This window comes from Podarcis raffonei, chromosome 5 (assembly GCF_027172205.1).
Source record: "Podarcis raffonei isolate rPodRaf1 chromosome 5, rPodRaf1.pri, whole genome shotgun sequence".
Taxonomy (NCBI): domain Eukaryota; kingdom Metazoa; phylum Chordata; class Lepidosauria; order Squamata; family Lacertidae; genus Podarcis; species Podarcis raffonei.
The window spans coordinates 61784616-61803495 of NC_070606.1; the positions used below are offsets into that span (position 1 = coordinate 61784616).

Sequence of the window (18880 nt, forward strand, 5' to 3'; positions counted from 1 at the left end):
ACCAGCTGATAATACTGTAGCATTTTATATTGCTATACTGTAACCTAAATTAAGAAGAATTTGAAGAGTTCATACCTAAATATGTCCTGTGTGTCTAGATCTATGTGCAGCCCATTGATGAACAGGGCAGAATCCCCAGATTGCAAACCTAAGGTTCCTTTGAAGTACTGAGGAAAAAGTGCAACAAAGACATTAATAGACTTTTTAAAATACTAGACTTGAAGAATACATAACTTAAGATCAAATCTTTTCAAAGATTTAAAATATTAACTGATCCCAGAAATGGAAATTCAGTTGGTCCTGCCTGGATAGCAAATCAGCTATCCGTATTAATCTAATGCAGCACAGAGTGTGAATTATCTAACGATAAAAATAGAATGATGAGGTATTAACAGAGCGATCCAAACCCCTGATCCACCACACAGGAAGGAGTCTGGAGGAGGAGCTTTCCCTTTACCTGTGTTCATGCTCTGCCATTAGCAGGGCTCACCTACCAATGAACTTTCAATTGAACTGGAGCAGCCAAGTACAGGTGACGACCATTTTGCACAGGGGTTCCATTCCTGGCCCCTGCGCACCTCAGTGGAGTGCACATAAACCCAACCCGCCCCCATTCTGCCCTGTTCCAAATCCAAAAGGACCCACACATTGGTGGACGTGTGCAAAATGGTTGCTGCCTGTATTCATTGGCTTCTAAGTACCTCCAAGTTAATCCAGTCCTCTCTGTTGCATCAACCTGGAGCTGGTGCCACTGAACTAAAATATTTTCCTACCCATCACACCTTGCACCCTGCCAGGCACAAGCAGAGAGACTCCAGATGCTATTGTAGCACCTGTTAAGCCCTGCTGCCAACCACCAGGGGTTTGGATTGCATGCTAAATAAGGCCTGCTGACTGCCCATTCTTTGATGATGTGGAGCAATTACAAGCTGTGCTCCCATTTCAATTCCTGCTCTTCTTTATAGCATCCAAAATTCTATGTAGACATGGGGAAGTAAAATGGACCAACTATTTACTTGTCCTCAAGCAATCTGCCTACACACTTGACTGATAAATAAATTTAACGAAGTGGTTTTATCATACTCTAGAATCATGTTAGCCATTTTAAGGAATATTGAGGTATTTATGATATATGGCTGATATATGATATGGGGTTGGCAGCTTACTAGCTGAAAGTATAACAGAGACTGATGTAAAAGGGATGTAAAAGGAATAAAGTTTGTGTACCATAAGCAAAAAATATAAAGGCCACTATCAGTGGCCATCATTTGCATTCAGATGAAATCAAAATGTGCGAACAAAGCTGTCAGAGGTCACCTCTGGGGGCTAAATCAAACAAAGAAAAATAATCTTACCAAAGTTACTTCTCTCACTTCAACCAACCTACCCTCAAGAATGAGATTCATATATAATACTAATAAGCTTTTTTTTTGTGCCATGTAAATTGCAAAGTTCAGTCCTCAATGTAGATTTAGAGCAATCTAGGTTGCAATCCTATACTTATTTAGTGGGGCTTACTTTTAGGTAAACATGTCTGGTATTGCACTGTTAAAACCTGTTATGCTGAACTGTTATGTGGTATTTATATTCTGATATCTGAACAACATTCTGCCCCATTGTTTCTTTTCTAATTGCTGTGACAACCCAGTTCCTCTGAGGTAATTCTTTTCTAGAATGGGACTCTTCAGGGAGCTTGTTAAGACAGCATTCCTGATATTTTGCACATTCACCCTGACATTTCTTACAGTAAATAGATATGCAGATAGATAGATACATTATTCCCTTAAAGAGAAAGTTAAACAGATATTATGCAGCAGATTCAATTACGCTGTGATTTCAGTTTTAAACAGAGATAAAGAAGTCAATTGAGGGGATTGTACTGCTCCTGCTGTGCCAGGAGTTTCTATTTGTTTAATCCCCAGAACACATCACAGAAGCCACTAAGTTTCATGTTTGACACGCAGTGGGACTTATTCAAAAGCAAGGCAAAACCCAAAAGGCCAAGTTCTCCTTGAGTAACTGCTTGTGACTATTCCCTGGGAAATATCCAGGTAAAACCAGTTAAGAGCCACTTGGCTCATAGTTTCTGAGCTTGTAGAATATAAACCTTGCACAGAACAGTGTTAGGGTTCACTGGAACAAACTCCCTCAGAAGGTAGTGGAGTCTTCTTCACGGGAGGTTTTTAAGAGGTTGGATGGCCATCTGTCCTAGATGCTTTAGATGAGATTCCTGCATTGCAGGGGGTTAGACTAGATGGCCCTCGGTGCCCCTTCCAAATCTACAATTCTATGGTTCTATGATATGATAAAGAACCTTTCCTCCAAATTCTGCCCTAAGCTGTAGCTACTACAGTACAACCAGAAACCAACAAAACATTCTGGACATTCTGGAAGAAGAACAGCATTTCCAAGTATTTTGAGCTCGATAATATGTACTTTTTAAATACAGAGAGGCAGTGTGGCTTAATGGCAAGTGTCAGCCCAGAAGACCAAGGTTCAAATCCCTATTTTGCCAAGAGGCTCCAATACAATAAGGCTCCATACAATTACCTTTTGGTTCTCTTCAATTTCTGATCTGAGTTCTGAAGAAACAACTGTTTTTGTTATTGCCCTACAGAAACCAAAAGAGTCACATGTTATCATTAATTGCCTGTCCTACCTCTTCTTTTGTTTTTATATCTGTTCCACTCCAACATGTCCCACTAGGGCATACAATTGTTACAAGTAAACAGATATTGGAATTCACACAGTATAAAAAACATTGCAACTGCAAGGACAACAATCTATTTCATTTAAGCTATCTAGTGCAATCAATGGGGGGGGGGGGACTCCACATATTAAACCCTACGGAGTTTGACATCTTCAAAATTTGTGCCAAAAATGGTTGCACAAGAATTAAGTGCTTTCAGCTTTTAAATCCAAAAGGACACATACCAGGAGGAAGTTATTATCCCTTAAAAGAGATAGGTAATCTGAGCCAACTATGAACTTAACATCTCTTATTTAATAGAAAACACTAATATGCACTTAAGATTACAAATGCTGTAGTACCGATGATGCAGAAATACTGACTTTTCTGATATAGCCTGCCCCCCTCACTGAAGATATGATCAGTGCAGGTTGTTGTTGGCTGTATAGCTGCCCGGTTATGTCTTTCCTGCCCCAGTTCCTCGCAAACCGATTATGAATGATTTTCTTATTCCTGGCTGAACGCAGGCATTTTCTCCACCTCCAACACCTTTCTGTATATGTGAATCCTTTCTGCTGTCAAATTGTCTCTACTTTATCAGAGAAACACCCTGCATTTTCATTGAACTTCCAAGGTGGCCATATTTAATATTTTCAAATATGCAAGGGGTATTTCACCACCAATTCAAACCAAAGTTTTCAAGGTATTAAGAGCAAAATTATAGCAGAGATGTTGAAAAGCAAGTCTTCCCTTTTGAAATGATCTAATTCCACAATTGCTCGTTGCCAAACTATCAGTTAGCTGGTGGAAGCTGGATGGACCACACTGGGGCAACCATTTCCCCACAAGTAAGGGGGCCAAAGAAGTTTGTTTCCGTTTCAACAACCAGAATCCCCAATCTACTCTGAGATCTTTGATCACTTTCACCAAAGTAAACAGCACAATAATCTACATTTGCTTAGCAGCAGCAGTTACCTAGCCTTTGTGGGAAAATTCTGACTTAGATCTTTCATGACCATCAAAGCATCCACCGTAGGAGCAGCCAGAATACGAGCAGCAGTTTGGAAGCTCAGATCTAAAATTGAAAATAGTTCAATCATAAGGCAGTCCTTCAAACCTGGAACGTTGTAAAGCTTAACTCTGCTAGGTGCCAAGATCAGCCTAATCTCTTGAAGCTCTTAAACACCCAATTATTCCTCTCACGCACTTTGATGAAACTGCTCACATGGCTGAAGCGGAGTTCATGTGTAAAGGCATCCCTGGATCAAGCCAGCGCATCCACCAATGTTCTGTTCTTAGCAGAGTACAAAATTCATACAACTGGATATAATGCCGAGAAACATTCACCAGTTGGAAATGAATCAGAAGGATTTGAAAATTTTACCGCGCTGGTTTACTCAGAAGAAAATGCCACTGCATCCAATGGGGCTTACACCCAAGTGTGTTCAGGATTGCAGTCTTTCGTCACCTTGAGTTATCTATAATGCAACTATGAGCCGTAACTATAATGCAGCTGTGAAGAATGCAACTGGCGCAAAAAAAAAAATTGGAGGCACCGAAATAAGAAGAATGCAAAAGGAGGAACTTGTTTGCTTAACACCAACTAACAGAGCAGTCCAAAGCTCTGGCAGGCAGTGGCAGGGTTGTGTTGTCACCACATTGGCAGCCTTCTTGCTCCTGCTGGCCACAGCAGAAGACGCAGGCAAATCACTGTGGCAGCCTGGAGCTGGTGCAATGATTTGGCTTGACGACATCACAAGGCAGCAGTGGGGTCTGCTTGGGATCCAGCAGTGACAGTCATGGGGCTGGCTCAGTCCCTTCCCTAGAACACCCCATATAGGGGCTTTCCATGAGCTACCACTAGGTGGAATGAGGAGCTGGGAGTTGATGCTGGCATCACTCTGTGGGTAGAGGGTCACCTTCATCCCAGCCAGGCACAATGGGGTTTTGGATTGAAGACATAGAAGATGAACTCCAGGTGAATGCTGTTAGGAGCAAAGTTTTCTTCTTCAAAGTATGCAGAAGAGCTGAAGCAGTTTGCAGAAATATTGTACCTATCTGGCACCATGAGGAAACTACTTCAGCTATTCTATGTAATTCAAAAGTTTAAGATGGTTGCTGAAGAAGGAACCTGTGCTTTGAAATATGTTAGCGTGTAAAAAATGCAACTGCATTCAATTTGATGCTTTGTACAAAGGGAAAATGCCTTGGGGCGGTGCTGATGGAAAGTGTCTTCGTGCTTGTATCTGTTCCAGGAACGGTTGCATTTATGGATGCTTCTGCTGACACAGGAGCACTTCGTAACGAAATCATAATAAATTTTTAGTGTGTGTATATAAGAACTTAAGTGCAGCGTAAGAGCTCCTAGGAAGTTGAAGTTCACATTTCAGATTTGCAGGAGAGAGGTTACTTACCTTGTAATTGCCACACTTTTAAGGGTGCCATTTCATTGGTGCTTTCAACAAGATGTTTTCTTAGTTCTTTCAGTTCTTCTTTCAAACTGGGGTGCAACTGCCTGGAATAAAAAATGAATTAAGGAAACCTATATTATTAAAGGTAAAGGTACCCCTGACCATTAGCGGACGACTCTGGGGTTGCGCGCTCATCTCGCTCTATAGGCCGAGGGAGCCGGCGTTTGTCTGCAGACAGCTTCCGGGTCATGACTAAGCCACTTCTGGCGAACCAGAGCAGCACATGGAAACGCTGTTTACCTTCCAGCACAACTGCCCTTAATAGATGTGGATTTGGGTCCCTTTTCTTAATATTTTGTAGGCTTAAGTCGGAAAATGCAGCTAAAAGTAACAGAGGAAGCTGCTGTATACAGTTTAATAGGCCCATATAACTCAAGACTGCCAACACTGACTGGCAGCAGCTCTCCAGGGTTTCAGGTAGAAGTCCTTCCCATCCTCACCTGCTGATGCCGGGACCGAACCTGGGACCTTTCACAAGCAAAACATGTGCACTATTACGGAGTCCCCTCCCTGCAGTGTTCTTTATGTATTTCCTTGCAAGTTGGTTTCTGGAATGCTTTAGGTGGAAAAGCCAAGGCAAATGAACACGTTTGTCAAGGGCATGACGTACCTCAGTTTTCCAAATAGAAATCCCTGCACTTCATCAATGGGGTCATTTTCACCTATTACTGTTGCATTCACATCTGCACCTATAGAAACAAGAAAAAACTCCTGATTATGATACCATTTAGGAAACGATCAGTCATAAAGCGTCTGACAAGCTTTGCAAGCCTTCAGCACACAATATTAGCACTGCAGACAGCCGTAACAGCAAGCACATCTTGTTTCTAAGATAAGTAGACAATTGCTGCAATTTCTTACAGCAGGCACCAAAGTGTAATGGGGTTATTCCCTGGTGAGGGGGGAACAGTGACATTCCTTGCCACTCATTCCCTGAGGGTTTTATGCTGCTACTTCTGTCAACCAGTGAATAATCTGGTGCTGCTCTCCACTGCCACTGTGAAGAGTCTCAGAATGAGACTCTTCCTCACTCTGGCTCCAGAGGGAGCAAACATCAAATACATTTTTCTAAAGAAGTGGCTTGTTGCACAAAAAAGGACAGAACGATGACGACACTCCTCATTCTGCCTCTGCATGTTTTTCTGCAAGTTTTTACTTAGTAGCCAACACCATGCTAGTAGCATTTGAAGCCAGCAAACTGGTGGAAGGGTGGGATTAACACAAAGTAGGATATACAAAACACAGATAAAAATTATAATGGCTTTTCCTTCATTTAGAAAATGTGCTACTTTTCATGCACCACAGCTTATTATCATAAAAAAGGATCTGCAGGAGTAAATTAAACATGTGTGTAAGAGGTTAGGCAGCTTTGCAAGGAAAGCAGAAGATGAAGAATGAAGTGTGAGGCAAGACCCTGAAACTGGGTCCTGAGGGGAAATTGGGCACACAGATTGCTAACAGCCAGGGAGAGAGCAAGTCCAGACAAGCTTCCCACTCCAGCTTGAACTGGTAACCTACACAATCCTGCCACGTCAAGGGAAGCTAATGGGTTGCCTGGACAAGTTGCCTCATCCTAAAGTACATCAATATATGCATGAACCTTCCAGTCCTTAAGAGTATCAATCCAAAGGTTGCCTAGTCTAGCTTCAGCAGCTCCTGTCAACGTGCAATCAATTCCAGAGTGATTGCTACTCAGTGGGTTTTCATTTATTGTTATTTAGCTTGTTACAAGCCATTTTGAGCAGAATTTCCTTGTGGAAAGGTTGTATATAAATAAATACGAATGATTTAGATTACTGCAGCGTATTGCTAATATACCCTGAAAAAGTGATTCAATTCTAAATAGAATAACAACAAGAGCATATGAGGAGAATTTTAAAAACAACTTTGGAACATATTCCAGTTCATGGTGGAACCATCACTGCTCTTAAGGTAGGAATTCACCTTTCACCTGGGTATCATCCTTGGCCTTATATTCTGTGCTTTTAATGGCCAGCTCCACACCATAGCCTGACAGGTAGACTCTTTCTTTACTTGGATTCTACAAGAGAGAAAGGAGTAAAAGCAAGGTAACATGGGCACAACAAGACATTTGCTAGGTTTATCTCTCCCAACTTTGCCAGACCATAATCACAGGCAGTTGGTCCATCCTGATTTAAACTTGGAACAAGTGCCCAGCTGTGTTGCAGCTCAGCTATAAACACACACACACACACCCTCTCTGTGATAAGAAAGTTGCAGCCCAATTCAGAACTCCAGCTGGTAGGAGGATGACAAATGTAGCTTCCATCTAACAAGCTGTTGTAGTGATTCCTGCTGTCTAGGCAATGCTTCTCATGCTGGTATTTACATATCTGGAACCTCAAATTTCATTGCACATTGCCACAAAAGTCATAAGGGGCAGTAAGACTATAAAAAGAACTGTAACCAGAAATATCCTGAATCTATTACCTCTTCAAATTGAGACCTAATAGCTTCTAGATCTTTAAAACAGTGAGTCTAGATTCAGCTTCACAGTTGTCTTGTACGAACAAAGGAATAAATCTTTGAATATAATCAGAAAAGATAGACCCTCTTTCAAAACACACAAATGTTGCAATATTGAAAGCAACCAAAAACTGGCAATATGGTTTATATAAAAACACACACGATTTTAGAACTCAATGCAAAATATTCCTGAAGTGGCACTTAAATAACAAATATTGTTCCTGAAAAATACTTGAAATCATGTGGACTTTCCTAAAATTGTTTTAGTACTTACAGCGATGTAATGCCTAAGAATGTAGGTGATTTCTCCAGCATTGACTTTTGATACAAGTAGTCTGTGAAATCTAGACATCTCCTCAGAGCCAATCTCAGCATACAAGATTACCACAGGACTTTCGGGGTCTGAGACTGGGTATTTGTGGTCGCCCTTGAATATAAAAGGCTTTGGCCTAGAACAAGACGAACACCCCAATATAAATACTGTGCTTAAACAAGATTAGATAATGCTTATGACTACACTGAACATATAGAAGAGACATAAATAGGTAACTATGACAGTCCTTATTCTAATGCTTGTATCATTAAATGTGATTCATGAAGAATTAAAATAAGATTTCCATATGGAAATCCCAGCACTTTATTGCTCTGCTTCTCACGATTGTGGAACTGAATGAATTCCTAAAATGGTGTAACTTATAAAGCCATTGCAAATGGAACTGAACAGTATGCGTTTTATAATTGTAATGGTTTTATCTATTTGTATCTTTGTTGTAATCTATTGTTGTAACCCACCCCAGAATCTTATGATTGCATCCCACTCTGGGACCTTATGTCCAAAGTAGCAACATCTTAAGATTGTAATCAATCATTTAATCAGAATATTTATAAATCACTCATAAAAAATAGCAAAGCAGTGTACAATAAAATTATTTAAACATCATGAAACTGTGAAATCATTGCCCTATTTTAACAAAATAAGCAGCAGCATAGTTGCCTTGGTACAAAATAAAACTACCTTTCTGAAGCTGTTTGTAGAAGCATTTTGAGTTTGTCAGATTCACAAGTCTTCTCTCCATGTACAACAAAAAATGCATTACATCCCTCTGGTGGCGGCTCATCAGCTGCTATCTGTATTAAAATGGATCTATTATAGTAAGATGTCCACCTTTTTATGGGGGGGGGGGGAATCGCATCATGGTCATAGTAACAGCATCACAAGATACTCTGCTTCTAATAGATTCATCTGTGCATTGTCATTTTTGATCCATATGAACGAACAGTAGAGCACTGAATCGCATCAAAAAAACTGGCCACGACTTGTGGAATGGGGGCATTTGCACAGCTTTTCTGCTTCCAGCCCAGATGGATACCAGCAAGGAAGGTAGAATAAACTTCTTAGATTCTTTCAAAGACAAATACCACACAAAATAAAGATCACTCCATTTTATAATCAATCAAGAAAGGTCTCCTGTCTTGGAGCTAAATGAGAGAAAGAGGGATAATCTTACAGCAACTTTATTTGTTCCCTTCCCTTCCCCCCCATCTCTCTCCCCTCTTTTCTTTATCTCGGTCTTGTGTTGTGTTTATTATTAATGTTGGGTGAGCAGCTATTGAGGAATGGTAGGCGAACAAGATGGTGGGCAGGATACTGAAGCAGTTTCCTTTACAATTGCAAAATGAGAAACCATTCCTTTTAAATTTAAGTTTTGGGTTTTTTTTAAAGGAACATAAATATCCATGTGGTACCATATTTTTCGCCCTATAGGACACACTTTTTCCCCTCCAGAAATGAAGGGGAAATGTGTGTGCGTCCTATGGGGCGAATGCAGGCTTTCGCTGAAGCCTGGAGAGCGAGAGGGGTCGGTGCGCACCAACCCCTCTCGCTCTCCAGGCTTCGCGCAGGTCTCCGCAAGGCCCGAGAGCCCGGCGCTGGGCTCCCACCATTTGCAGAGAGTTGCCTGTTCTGGGGGCTGGGGTCAGGGGAAGCTCGGGTTTCCCCCGCCCCAGCCCTGTGCCTGGGGGGAAATAATTTTCCCCCTTTATTTCCCCCCCAAAAAACTAGGTGCGCCTTATGGGACGGTGCATCCTATAGGGCGAAAAATATGGTAACTTTTGCAGCACTGGTACCATGCCCAATACTTCTCTGGGCGGTGGTCAGGAAAGAGGTGGAAGATTGTCAATGCCTAGACACAACACCTAACCTTGGTGTCTAGGCTGGCAAGCAATCAGGGAAGATGATATTATCTGTCAACTCAATAAGGTCCATCAACATATTACCACTCCCAATATACACAGTATAGTCAGTCATTGTCAAAAAATTAGTCATTGTAATATGGTCACATACAAGGCTTAGGTTGCTAGTTCAGGGAGAGGAGACACCCAGTGTTTCCTTTTGCATTACTGTCGGTATGAAAACATGAGAATCAGAAATGTTCCAAAAGCTATATACTAACCTGCTGGAAGGCTTGAACCGTAGCTGCATAAGAGCGCAAAGACAAGGCAAATTTCAACAAGTTCTGTTGCAAAGGTGAAAGATTCTGGGAAGCTGCTTGTAGCATTGCATAGTAAGAGGAATAATCAGTACCTGTCAACCCACAAAGTAAACTATTTAGTTTTTAATGCAATTGCAGAGGGATTTTAAAAATCAGCTATAATTGTCGTGGTTCATACTACAGTATAACTGTATGCAAAAAGTGACACAATTTTAAACAAGGAATCAGCATCCTGTGCAGTCATATCAAGTTGGAAATATATGACTACAAGTTGGTAAACACTGTGATCCTAGGCTACCTCCATATAATACTGCATGCAGAAAATATATTTCTTTCTCTCTCTGAACTTGATTATTCCTACTCATTGGTCACTACTACAATTGCTAAGCACATAATTGCTTTTAAGATATACTTGGAATTCAAGTCCATTATAGATATGACTTCTGGAATGTGTCTGATCCATTTAATGAGAGATCCTCAATAGTAAGCAGTTCTATTATATTACGACATAATTCTATTACAACAAAATATTATATATTTTCATTAATAATAATGATGTCTTAGTTACTTTAGCTTGTTAACCTTGCAAAGACATATCAATTATAAATTACAGTCATTAGGCTCTAAAGAGGTGGTGAACCATCTCCCCATCCCTGCAGGCACCACATTCCCTCATAGACAGTGACTGGGGCCAAAGCATACATACACAAAGCTCTCTCTCCCCCACCCCAACCTTCCTGTTACACCCACATGGCATTCACACCTCTCTCACATACATATCCAGCTTGCTTGACTTCCATGCTGCACAATGAGAAAATGGCTCCTTCTTACTGCACAGCACTGAAATGACAGCCAATCAGAATGGCAAAGCACAGAACTGTCACTGCTTCCACCAGTCTGATTGGCTTCTGAACTAGCTATTTAAAAGTGTTTTGTCCACAGTTCAAGTTTTGGTGCACATGTAAAGGGGGAAATGGAATGGGCAATTAGCATGTGGGAAGGAAAGAGTGTATGATCCTATCCCTAGTTTTTCATCCCTTAAGAGTAGGCTTGTATAACTTGTGACTCAGCAAGATGGACGCTGTCCACTATGTATTGTAGCATGTCAAAATAAATCTGCTTTTGAAGACCAAAGTAGGCAGCAACACAGATAAAGGCTCAGAGTGGGGAAATGCAGCTAGCAGGTTTATTTGGCTTGGTCAGTCACTAAGTTCTACAGATCTGCCTTAAATGGCCAATTTATATCTGCATAAGCTTTGACTGGTTACCATTTTCCATTAAAGTGTAAAGCATAAATGAAAAGCTTTACTATTTTTATATTTAGCATTATTCTACAAATGGAAAGAGAAAAACAAGTTACAGTCGTACCTCGACTCCTGAACGCCTTGGGAGTTGAACGTTTCGGCTCCCAAATGATCAAAAACCGGAAGTGAGTGTTCCGGTTTTCGAACGTTCTTTTAGAAGCCGAATGTCCGATGGGGCTTCCGCGGCTTCTGATTGGCTGCAGGAGCTTCCTGCAGCCAATCAGAAGCCGCACTTTGGAAGTCGAATGTTTCGGAAGTCGAATGGACTTCCAGAATGGATTCTGTTCAATTTCCGAGGTACAGCTGTATTAAGTGTTTGTCATTTATACCAATGAGCCTTTACAAAGAATTTAGCGCACAGTACCCTGTCTGATTACAAAGCAACCAAGCAAAGCAATAATTACCATCATGACTGGATGATCCAAAATCCTGACAGGTTTCAACAAAGCTCCAAAATTTCTCTTGACCTTCTTCTGCTAAAAATTCACTGAAGAAAGGAGGGGAGAGGAATCATTACATTATGTTAAGTTTTATTTGTTTTGGGGTTTATTTTTAAAAACTACTATGACACTGCATTTCACAAGTCCGGATTCAAATTTCATTCAGTAATTAATTTACTGGGTATTTTTACGGCAAGCCACTGTCTAAGCCTCCCTCATTTGCAACACAGGGACACAAATTATATGGGAGATTACATATTTAAATTGCTTTTTAAAAAAAAAACACCATTGAGTTAACCATCTTGCTTACCTTGCTTCAAGTAATAAAGGTGTGGAAAACCACTTAGTAGTCAAAGAAGTCGTCACTGCTTTTGAATCAGCTTTTACCAGGGAGAAGCTCACCCATATTCCAATAAGTGCAATTAGAGTTCCCATCTTATAAAAGAACCTGGAAACAAATGAAGACATTTAACTTAAGCATTGTATTTCAGCAGAAATAGTTAAGCAAGTGTATGTTTCTGTAAATCCACGGGTGTGCAATCAGTTATAAGGTATATATCTTGACACAAAAGCTGGGCCTGCCATCTTGCTGAAGCTAAGCAGCACCTGGTTGGATAACCACCTGAGAATAAAATGTGTGCCACCTTGGGTTCCATGATGGAAGAAAGGCAGCATATAAGAAAATAAATAAACAAAATCTGGGAAAATAAAGGGACAATTCTAGGACTGATTCAGAGGTAGTGGGCTGATTCACATGTATTGGGGGAACACGTGTTGAAATGCCTACACTGCAGAGAGTTGGACTAGATGACCCTCAGGGTCCCTTTCAACTATGCAATTCTATGAGTCTATCATGAGCTAGTGAATAAGCAGGTTTCCAGTCCCGTTTCTTCTTTTCCCCTCCTGATTCCATTTTCCTCTTCTGTATCATGTCTATTAGATTGTAAGTCTATTTACAGGGACTGACTTCTCTTTTAATACATGCACAGCCCTTAGAAAATGCAGGCACTTTGTAAGTTAATAGTAATAATTTTACATTGCAGGAAGCGCAATATTAAAGCACATATAAAAGCCTCATGGCAATTCTATCATCTATGAAGTTGGCCTGAGAGAGTAGAGAAACGGAAGTCTCAGAAAAATGAATCCTTCCCAAAAACGTAGTAAATTTGTCTCACTTGTACTTCATATTGTAAAGGTAAGAAGTGGCACTGCAGAAATTACATAAGAAGCTGCTGAGTCAGACGCTAGTCCATCTAGGCCATTATCTTTTTTTTTTTTTAAATAAATATTTATTAAAATTTTACAAAACAAAAGATTCATCATTTCAAAATGTATCATTTCCATTCATAAAGTTCATATAAAAAACAAATACCACGGAAAAAACAAAAATATATAACAGAAAAATAGAAAAAAAGAAAAAAGAAAAAACCCACTTTCTTAAATTTATAAAGTTCCATACCCCTCTGTCTTGACCTCCTCACATCCCCCTTTTTTGTGTTCCTCTTTATTCCAATCAAATTCAGCAAATTCAATACCTTATTTAAACCATACTTAATTTTATATTCTTCTAGTTATTATGTCCCGATTTTCCATTATTTTAGTCCATACCTCATCTTATATACTATGACATAATAATGTTCTGTTCATAACCCCCTATCCTTTTTAACATTCTTCTTTTTGTTCACATTTAACCAAATCACACAAACCCTGTTACCTTCACTTCCCACATCATATTAACATTCAAAGATTTTGCAGTATTTTTGTAAATAGTCCTTAAACTTTTTCCAATCCTGTTCAATCAAATCTTCTCCCTGATCACGGATTCTGCCAGTCATTTCAGCCATCTCCATGTAGTCGATCACTTGCGTCTGCCATTCCTCCACGGTGGGTAAATCTTGTGTCTTCCAGTACTTGGCAAGAAGTATTCTTGCTGCTGTTGTTGCATACATAAAAAATGTTCTATCTTTCTTTGGCACCCATTGGCCAACTATGCCCAAAAGAAAGGCCTCTGGTTTCTTAGGAAAGGTAATTTTAAATACCTTCTTGAGTTCATTATATATCATTTCCCAGTAAGCCTTGACCCTTGGGCATGTCCACCAAAGGTGAAAGAATGTTCCCTCAGCTTCTTTACATTTCCAACACTTGTTGTCAGGCAGGTGATAAATTTTTGCAAGCTTAACTGGGGTCATGTACCACCTATAAATCATTTTCATAATATTCTCCTTTAAGGCAATACATGCCGTAAACTTCATACCTATCTAGGCCATTATCATCCAACCTACTATCTTCAAAATCCTCAGCAGGAACGTGTCATTCTCAGCCCTGCTACTCAGTATTTTTTTTAAAAAAACTAGTGCTTCCCCCTTGATCCAATGCATCCTACTGTGCATTCACGGTCTACTCTTAGCACCGTTATGGGACTCCAGGACGCAGGCATGTCCAGATACTTCTGACCATGCCAATTGCGATCACAAATCCCATTGTGCAGGTAAGATTTCAGAAAGGCGCTCCTGTCCCTCTGCTGCAACAACACCGAATCCAAGAGCCCTGGGGCTAACCCCCTCGTTTGTTAGATCTTCCTTTCCGTGCACAGTTTTAGCAAAAAATACTTGTCTGTATGGATCCAACGAATAAACACCCAACTGCTAACCGCATCTCTGTCCTTCGGTTCGAGATATCCGAATCCTTGACAACGCCACAAAGTTGCCGAAATTCGGGCTGCAATCCTAACCCTGGGGGTGAAACCCACGGGATTCAATAGCACCTACCTCGGAGCCGACTCCGTCAGGATTGCAGCCTTAAAATCGCGCGGCTGTGTTGCAAGGCTGGAAACACGAGCTTGCTCTGGTTAACCACCCCGAATTCTCCGCGCCCCAGTCCCTTAGACCCCCCGCTTTCCCTGCTCGTATGGACTCCGCCTCCTCCGCTCGCGCCCCAGGAGAGCCCGAAAAAGGAGAAGCGGCGGCGGCGTCTTCAGATGCGGGTGTCCGGGAACCCAGGCACCTACTCACCGTCCAGTGCTGGGGAACCGCACGGGGGGGGGGAGGCGATGGTGCCGGTGCCGCGACTTAGCCAGAGGGCGCCTCCCGCTCCTGCCGGGGCTCTCGCGCCGTGCGGATTATTATTGCGCCTGTAAGCTACCGCCACGCTCCTTTCCTGCTTCAGCCGCCGCGGCTCCTTCGGTTTCCTGACAGCTCGCTTCCGGTTCCGGCCCCTCGCCGGCTACCAGGAAGAGCCGCGGTGAAGCGGCTCTTTGCCCTACGGAGGAACCAGTCTGGGAGCAGCCCTTGACGCCCGCGGCGCCATTTTGGCTATGGGCAAACAAAGTCCCGCTCCAGACGACGCTCCAGTCGCCCAGCAGGGGCGCTGTTCCCATCACGAAGCGGAACACAAACTGCAAGCAGGCGGGCACGCAACCGACGGTACCGTGAAGCTGCACCCTACCCTTCCCGCTTTATTGTCTGCCGACATAATAGCATCTCCCGCTTCCACCTCGCCACTGAATTATTATTATTACTGTATTAGTATTATTTCCTCACCCTACACACAAATACGCACACGCACAAAGAGCTACAGGCTATTTCGCGAAGCAGTCCGCTGCAAGAGACTTGTGGCTTTTTCGTTTCAGGGTAACTCGACTAGCGTTAGATAGTACTGTGCAGGCTCCAGCCCTAGGAAGATCCTCTTTAGGACCAGGCAGGAAGTCTTCCACCCGAGCCCTTGCCAGGCTCCAGTGCCGCTCTGCACTTTCATAGTTCTGCATCGTGGAGGAGGCACCTGTTCTCCAAAGGTGGTTGAGACGACAAGCGCCCAACGTCCTCGTGCCTGGACTCCAGGCATTATAGGAGTCTTGAGTCCAGCAGCATCTGAAGAGCCTCACGTTTCCTTCGCATCCCTGTTCTAGGCTCCTAATAGCAGCAACATTGTTTCCTGACCCCAGTTTAAAAACCTGCAAGACTTGAGAGTCCTTTAATAGAAATGAGATAAATCACTTCAGTTGGGATCTTCTGCCCAACTGCACCCTTTTCCAGGATACTTGATTCCATCTCCTATCCTTCCCCAGCTGTGGAAAAGTAATCTGGTCTAAACCAATCCAAGCCTCACCCATATATTCAATGCCAGTCCCAGGTTTTCAAGTGGCAGAACCCTCAGCAAGATTTATTCAGTGGGACTACCAACTTCTGTGAACTAATTTTTTGACAGGACACCATCTGTGGTAGTGTCTCCTCTTCGTCCCCTTGCTCCCCCAACTTCCTGCTATATCTGGCCCTTGCTTAAAGGGTGAGTCCTTTAAAAGAGGCCCTGTGGATACAGAGTACACGTTCCACAGGGCCTCTTTTAAAAGACTCACCCTGTATCATAGGTTTGTTATAATGTGAGCCCTCTTGAGCGAGATATGCCCCCAAAAGGCAGCCAATTACTCACCCACCCAAGTGGGGAAGTAAGTGAGTGGCAATGACAGCAAGGAACACTGGAAGTAGGATCAGTGGTTATTTATTTATAATTTTTCTCAGGACTTTTTTCAGGGGAAACTTACTGGAACTCAGTTCCAGCACCTCTCAGGCAGGCACCATTGCCATTCTAAGAGAATGAGGGAGGTATTCATGGTGAGTTCCAGCACCTATTTTTCTAGAAAAATAGCACTGTGTTTTCTTTAACACTTTCATTCCCTTATTCAGGTACAAAGACTCCCACAGTGCCTTACAGTTCAATAAAAAAAAATATATCACAAGACAATTCCTGCCTTACCGTTTAAAATGCATGATGCCAAAGAAGAAAAAACAAATAAATTCAAGCACCATTTCGTAAGTTACAAAAGTCATAATGAAGGAGGTGAGGACAGGTGACCTCACCTAGGCCCGAAGTCACCCCCCCAAACCAGGCCTCAAAACTGTCCAAAATTCATTTCTTGTCTTCTAAAAAAATCCACAGCTAAAGTTTTCTTCTGTTTTCTCACAAGATGCTGTGGCAAGGGCAAACCGTTACTTTTATCAGCACGAAAGAGCTTCAAAAAGGCTAATGAATAGGCTCTGTTCAGAGCAAGCCTGAGAACTGACTTTTATCTCATTCAGTTGCAACATCTTTGACATACTGAACCACAAGGCTCCTCAAACCCCCCCCCCTGGCTTCTCACCCCCTTTTCCTGGGAAGGGTGCCAAGAGTCCCAAGAATCCCAAAGATAGAAGCTTTCTGTTCATGCTCAGGGGAACTCAACATGGGGCAGGACTCTTGAAGAGGAGGAGAAAGGGGAGGGAACTGGAAGGGGAATATATACTCTGTGCAAATGGCTGTGAACTCGTGCTTGTTTGTGAATTATCACACTTGCTCCTTCTACCAGTTCATGGATGGTAGAAACAAAGCTTTTTTCCGAAACTATTCCTTGAGTGTCTGTTGACTCCCATCTCCCTTTCCCGGGCGCAATACTTTTCCCCACCCGATGGCAAAGCCTCATAAGGTTACAATAAGGCTGTTCAAACTGAAACCGAAAGGAGCTAGTCTCTCAGAAGATCCAGTGGAGTTGACCTGCTTCCCATTGCTCATTTTGCTTCAACCTGATAGAAAGCCTACTGATAGGTGACAAAAAATGAAAAACCTTGTAGATCATATAATATGATATGCAGTGTGGACTGTTGGTCATTTAGCCATCAAATCTGGATAGCCAATTATTATTATTATTATTATTATTATTATTATTAATTTAATTTATATACTGTACTATACCCGGATGTCTCAGGTGGTTCACATATCAATATCTAATAGTACCCATTGTCATTCTAATATTGCTTGCCAATATTCATTCACCAGCATTGCCCACATCACCACCTCCCCTTCTCTGAACTTGAACATCCATATATATTCAACAACTTTCCACCATCTGAGACTCCCCACCAGCTCCATATCTAAAATCCTCTCACGTGCAACACCACCTATCCCTCCCAATCCTGCCAGCCAGTGTTGCTTCACACAAGTCTCCTGTTTTCATAAAGGAATGGCCACCTCCACCATCCCATTTCACATTCTTCGCCATCAGCAGAAGTGTGGGCAGATCATGTACTCTCCACCCTCCTTAAAACTGCTGCTGGTGGTTTAAAGTAAGGATGTGGATGCTAAGGCATGCACTCCATCTTGGCTGTGAATCCTGAATGACCTGGTCCTTTGCCTACTCCTGCACAGATTCTTGGGCTGGGGTGTTTGGAGTTTGTTTTTGTTGCAGGAGGTTGTTGCTGTTGCTTTTTTGTATATTTATTTTAGATGTTGTGATTTATGTGGAAATTGTTCAGTTTGGTTGTGTATTTTCTAATGATTTGTTGATTATGACTACTTTTGTTATGTTGTAGTTATGTATTTTTTCACGTTGTAAGGCACCTTGAGCATGGCTCTAACTGCAGAAAGGCAGCATACAAATAAAATTATGTAAAGGTAAAAAAGTAAATGACCCCTGGACAGTTAAGTCCAGTCGAAGGCAACTATGGCGTGCGGCGCTCATCTCACTTTAGGCCGAGGGAGCCGACATTTGTCCAGACAGCTTTCCGGGTCATGACGCCAGCATGACAAAACCGCTTCTGGCGCAACAGAACTTCCCTGCCCTAAGGAACCATTTACTAGGCTGAAGCTGGTTCAGTATTTATTACGTTCTTCCAAGGAGCGCAAAGTGGTGTACATCTCCCCGATTTATTCCTACAGCAACTTTGTGAGGTAGAATATGGAAATTAGTTTATAGAGCTTCACCATTGAGCAGGGATCTGACCCTGCGCGCCACCCCGGCTTTCTCTGAGACTGTACTGGCATTGCAATATACTCCGGCGAGTATAAGAGTGCCACAGGCTGCACTAGGGACCCTGAAGGCCCTTCCCTTGTATATGACAGCCCAGTGTTGACTGCAATAGTCCAACAGTCCACGCCTGTCCATTATATTACATGTATTACAATATTATTATTAGCCCCGTTCATAACCAGTGAATGAGATGCTGCTAAAATGCAGAGAACTTGTGTGTTT

At 42.1% G+C, this 18880-nt stretch overlaps 1 protein-coding gene across 3 annotated transcripts in view; it reads right to left on the reverse strand.

The window, feature by feature from the left end:
• Window positions 1-15097, reverse strand: part of UGGT1 (UDP-glucose glycoprotein glucosyltransferase 1) — a 39027-nt gene extending 23930 nt beyond the window's left edge. For 2 of the 3 annotated variants that reach the window (XM_053389602.1, XM_053389600.1), the window contains exons 1-12: window positions 14895-15097; window positions 12194-12331; window positions 11848-11930; window positions 10101-10231; window positions 8663-8775; window positions 7922-8096; window positions 7105-7201; window positions 5771-5849; window positions 5104-5204; window positions 3665-3764; window positions 2551-2611; window positions 76-167 (exon numbers count right to left, since the gene is read on the reverse strand). In XM_053389602.1, coding sequence (XP_053245577.1) covers window positions 76-167; window positions 2551-2611; window positions 3665-3764; window positions 5104-5204; window positions 5771-5849; window positions 7105-7201; window positions 7922-8096; window positions 8663-8775; window positions 10101-10231; window positions 11848-11930; window positions 12194-12318 — 1157 coding nt within the window. In that variant the 5' untranslated portion in view covers window positions 12319-12331; window positions 14895-15097. Of the gene's footprint in view, window positions 1-75; window positions 168-2550; window positions 2612-3664; window positions 3765-5103; window positions 5205-5770; window positions 5850-7104; window positions 7202-7921; window positions 8097-8662; window positions 8776-10100; window positions 10232-11847; window positions 11931-12193; window positions 12332-14165; window positions 14249-14894 lie in introns of those variants that run through there. The other variant, XM_053389601.1, reaches the window with a different exon arrangement.
• Window positions 15098-18880: the final 3783 nt, after the last annotated feature.